This window comes from Aspergillus affinis (genome assembly GCF_023601865.1).
Source record: "Aspergillus affinis strain CMG 70 chromosome Unknown NODE_298_length_4534_cov_81_209782, whole genome shotgun sequence".
Taxonomy (NCBI): Eukaryota; Fungi; Ascomycota; class Eurotiomycetes; order Eurotiales; family Aspergillaceae; genus Aspergillus; species Aspergillus affinis.
This window is the reverse complement of record NW_026516079.1, coordinates 1-4,534: the sequence shown is the minus strand read 5'-3', so window position 1 is coordinate 4,534 and position 4,534 is coordinate 1. Positions and strand designations below refer to the sequence as shown.

Sequence of the window (4,534 nt, the reverse complement as noted above, 5' to 3'; positions counted from 1 at the left end):
AATTCTGAATGGAGGCCTATGATTGCTTAATGAATGCAGCGTTTTTTGTACGATTAAAAGAATGATAAATGTCCTGTTTAAACGATTATACTAAATGCCAAATTTCCATATCACATGGCCACGCTAAACCGAATAGGAAATGGGGGTGTCAGTCTAACACGACCCTAAATATATTCGGCAATCGCCAGGACAATTTAACCGTCATCATGAGTTGACGATGGCATATGTGCTAATAATAAGTAACACATTCAAGCGGGGTATGAGAGCGACAGCAGGAGATCTTGGGTATTTAGATTCCCCCACAGGACCAGTCCACAGGGAGGATGGATCCATCTCTACAGCATTTTCTTTTGACCTCCTGTTTTACTTGAACTTTTCCATCTTATCTTCCTTAACCATTACTATGAATTCATCCCCGCCGTCAATCGTCGCGGCATTCAGTGAAAAAACTGCCCACCAATGTACCATATGCCTCCAACGAACCTTACCGAAAATTTCGGAGCACTACCACCTCTACCATTGATACAGAGGCAGTTCCGGTTTATTTACAAGAAGAAATCCAAGGTTATCACAGCTTATTTGAGCGGCATTTCCCAAGGATTGGTCATGCGAGTCCGCTAAGCGCCAGAATGCCAGTTCTGGAAGGGACCCATCTACTGGAATCCGAAGCCGATGTTTTGCGGCTTACCACGCTACAGCTGCTCCATCCCGTCAATATCGCCCTGGATCAGATACGTCCACCGAAAACTCACATCTTTTGCCGCACAGAATCATCCATCGGCAATACGAGCCGCTTTGATGTGGAGTGGTCCCTTCGCGGCGCCAATGGCACTCGTCTTTGTCGGCTTGCTATTCTAGAGGTCAAAAATACCAACGTTATACACAAAGATGACTTCAAGTCCGCCGCAGCATCAGACGAGAAAGACTTTCAGTCGAAAATGTACCGTGCAGTGAGCTTGAAACAATCGACCTTTCTTCGGGAAAACGGCGTTTGGCTTTCCAAGCAAGCCCGAAAGTATTCGAAAAGTTGTCCCTGTGTGGCAGTATTCAATTGGAATGCGATGTTCATTTTCAGCTTTATACGACAAGCACAAGTTCCGGTGCGTGGAATTTACTTTGATGAAACTGGGCGCACTGGGGACATGACATTCCGCTGACTGCTTTTTGCCTTCGTCGTTCGCGCATTGAAGAGATACGAAGCGGTCCACCTGTCAAGCGAGGCATAGAATGGCCCAATGACCGAGCTACTGGATATGAAGCCAGCATCAAGGTTTTAGGTTAGCATTTACTTGAGAGAATAATCAAACAATGGAGACATGAGGCTTGTATCTGACCATTACCTCCGTAGCAAGTATGATGACCCATACATTGTTACACCAGTATGCTTAACTGCACCCGGCTCACTTTCCGTCGGGAGGGGCTCTGGCCTGCCCGTTTATGAACCGACCCTTGCCATTTTTGCTTTTGAGTCTTGTAGTTGCTAGGTCATGTAACAGTGCCTTGGGTGGACTCAGCACAGCTCGTTCCAACTATCTTTTAGATGCCTGAAATAACAGGTACGTCAAGCACTAACACAGGCATTCAGTAGTCCTACCTTCGGCACTCTAATTCTAATGGCTATTCTATATACTTTATTCTACACTTACCCGCTTGCCCCGGAAAGCAGCAGCCTCAGCACTCCTCCTCTTCTTCTTCCTCTTCGAACCACCCGAGATGCTCTGTGGGATTCTCTGGGCATGATTTCGGTATCCATCTTCCACGGATGGTGTTTCTATGTGGGCGGGGAATATCCAAAACTCTACTATGCACGGCACCTGCTTTACAGGTGATATAGCACGAGATGCAATATAGCCCAACTGAACCTCAAAGTCATAGGAGATAGTAGTTATCTATTCTGTTATACTGGTAATATATATAACGAAAAGCATAAGGCCTCACAAAGTCAAAAACTTCTCAATCAATGTAATCCAATCACTACCCTAGTATAGCGGTTACTAGATGCCACCAAGCTGAGTTGACTAGTATTATAGAGTCTAAAACATAGTAATTAGAATTTATAATGCAGAGAGCGTCGCTATCTACTCTAATGAAAGGCTAGTACTTGGCAAACTCCGAGCCCGAACGTTGTTTACCCCAAGCACAAGAGTGTTCTCGTCATAGGCAGCAACCAAAACACCTTCTTCCCACCGTAGATTACCCTTGATCCGCGAATATGCACGAGATCGTGGCATCTCCATATCAGGAGTCTTAGTCATGACACCATCAGCGAATGAGTACACAGAATTAGCTGACAAAGCTCTTGAGCGTTTTTCTAAGGCTTTTGATGCAGCATCCCATAGTTCAATTGTTCTATCGTATCTCTCTATTCGGTGAAAACTTCCGCGGCTGTTTCCATTTCCGATTGTAGTTTGAGTGGGTAGATCGTACGCAGTGGGCAATCAATCCTCTGCTGCGAAGATATGTTTTTGCTTATGTTGTAATTGAGGACATTTTTTCTGTAGAACTTCGTACCGCAAAACCTTTTTTTTTTTTTTTTTTTCTAAGAAAATGAAAAATAAAAAGGGAAGATGGAAAGAAAGAAAGAACTAAGTATGCTCGGTTGAATACGGGCGGAGGCGCTTAGACAAGACGAGCAAGGTTCTGCCAGATCTTCTATACCTACCGCCTTTTCAGGGCTGTCCGGATAACCCGAAAAGGGACTCCGGCGAGCAGGGATTACCTAGGGGATCTTGTGATGGCCGGTTCGTGTCTTTCCTTGTTTTCCCTCTGCGCGTTGTATGCGCCCGGCAATCTCTCACAATGCGAATACCTCGTCGTTTGCCGGCTCTGGGCAAGGAACTGGCAGACATCTCCCTCGACCCCATTCGTTCGGCGGAGGGAGGCTACGTCGCGAAAGCCGGCGTAGAAGTCCTTACGTCCTACAATCTACTGAGGGAACTCAGGGGAGAAGGAGCGATGGTGGTGCCTGGTGCGTGATATCAATCCCATGTATCAAGTCAAATGACATAGGACTCATCATGCGCAGGGTTCCCGCCCATCTGGGACCTCGACAATATGACCACGGATGTCAAACCCGATAAAGGGAGATACGTGACGGACCCCGCACGGGCTCGGTTTCCTCGGTTTCCTCTGGAGCCGTTGTTCCGGGCATTGCGGATCATGAAGCCGGCGATGAAATTGAACGAGATCGACGTGATCTCCGATCGGCGCAATCTCCGCGAGTTAATGAACTCAACGGCTGGCACAAATCCGCAGAGGCCTTGCCGCGTCGGGATACGAGTTGTAAAAAACACAATATTGTTATCCCGTGAGGTGAACCCAAAGACATTTGTTGTACGTCGCAACTCCGATGAATGGGGCTATGAGTTTGAAAAGGCGTATACCCGCCAACCGTTTTTCCTCAAGAATAGCGAAACTCACCATCGGGCCATTAGCTATACGCTAGGGGATGTCAGGACCATTGTCCGATACGAGGTCGATGGCTGCATTGCCTCTGAAAAAATGCTTTACAACCAACCGCCTGCATCCAAGGCTGGAAGAACTTCAAGGGGTGACCCAATCCTCCAATGGGGGAGGTTTGTCGATCCGTCACGAATTGTTGAGATAAAAACGGGATCCCGGAGAACGAGGTTCTACACCGGGCAGATTCTAGAACAGCTTTGGCTTGGTGACACACCCTTTCTCTGTGCTGGGAGACACACCGATTCCGGCTTGTTTACAAGAATCACTCAAGAGAATTGTATAGAATCGGGAAAGCTCAGGGTGTGGGAGGAACGCAACCAGGACAAATTGAAGAGGTTTGCCGCATTACTTCGACTCATTGTGGATACGGTGCGTTCAGCATCATGCGAAAGCTGCGCGCTAGTTGTATTGGGAGATCGATTGAAATTCTTTGAAGTGCCCAACCCTCATGAGAGAGTTCCTATCGATTTGGAGTCTATGTGGAACTAGCCTAGGAAAGCAATCCGCCTGACATTCACAACTGGCTGGATGGTCTCCCTTTCAGAGTTCACATTTGTCTGCCGCCAACCAGGGCTATGGGTGTTCAGCCAGTCGCCACAATGTCCAACCCTGAATTCCTGGCCCTCATTCTTTGCTGTGTCTCGTCTAGCTCTGGTTGAACCGGGGCAATCGATGAACCGTGATCCTCCCGGAACGTCCGACCTGATCACCTGTTTAATGAAGCTATGCCATGTAAATAATAGTCACGTTGAACAAATGTTACAGATCATTTGCTGTCGCTGCTGCGACATCAAAGTCTATGTCTCACGGTACTGAAGTAAGGGGCAGTATCAGAGGATACGATCGCATTCAAGTTTATTCTCACTCCGTTCCCTTCTACTTTCTCGTTCAGTGATTGCTATCGACATAGCTTTGATAATCAAAATGCCTCCCGACATGACCTCCATAGCCACAACTACCCCCAAGGATGTAATCATTGTGTGTCCCCGTTCCTTCTGGGGGGGGGGGGGGGGGGGGGGGGGGGGGGGGGGGGGGGGGGGGGGGGGGGGGGGGGGGGGGGGGGGGGGGGGGG

The 4,534-nt window shown here is 48.1% G+C and overlaps 2 protein-coding genes across 2 annotated transcripts; both read left to right on the top strand.

The window, feature by feature from the left end:
- Window positions 1-629: 629 nt before the first annotated feature.
- KD926_005704 (uncharacterized protein) lies at window positions 630-1,157 on the top strand (the record flags this gene model as incomplete). The annotated part of the gene is made up of 1 exon (XM_053095615.1): window positions 630-1,157. One exon carries the CDS (start codon window positions 630-632, stop codon window positions 1,155-1,157), a length of 528 nt encoding a protein of 175 aa, XP_052949736.1.
- A 1,642-nt stretch (window positions 1,158-2,799) lies between these two features.
- KD926_005703 (uncharacterized protein) lies at window positions 2,800-3,951 on the top strand (the record flags this gene model as incomplete). Its single annotated transcript, XM_053095614.1, has 2 exons — window positions 2,800-2,968; window positions 3,026-3,951. 2 exons carry the CDS (start codon window positions 2,800-2,802, stop codon window positions 3,949-3,951), a joined length of 1,095 nt encoding a protein of 364 aa, XP_052949735.1.
- Window positions 3,952-4,534: the final 583 nt, after the last annotated feature.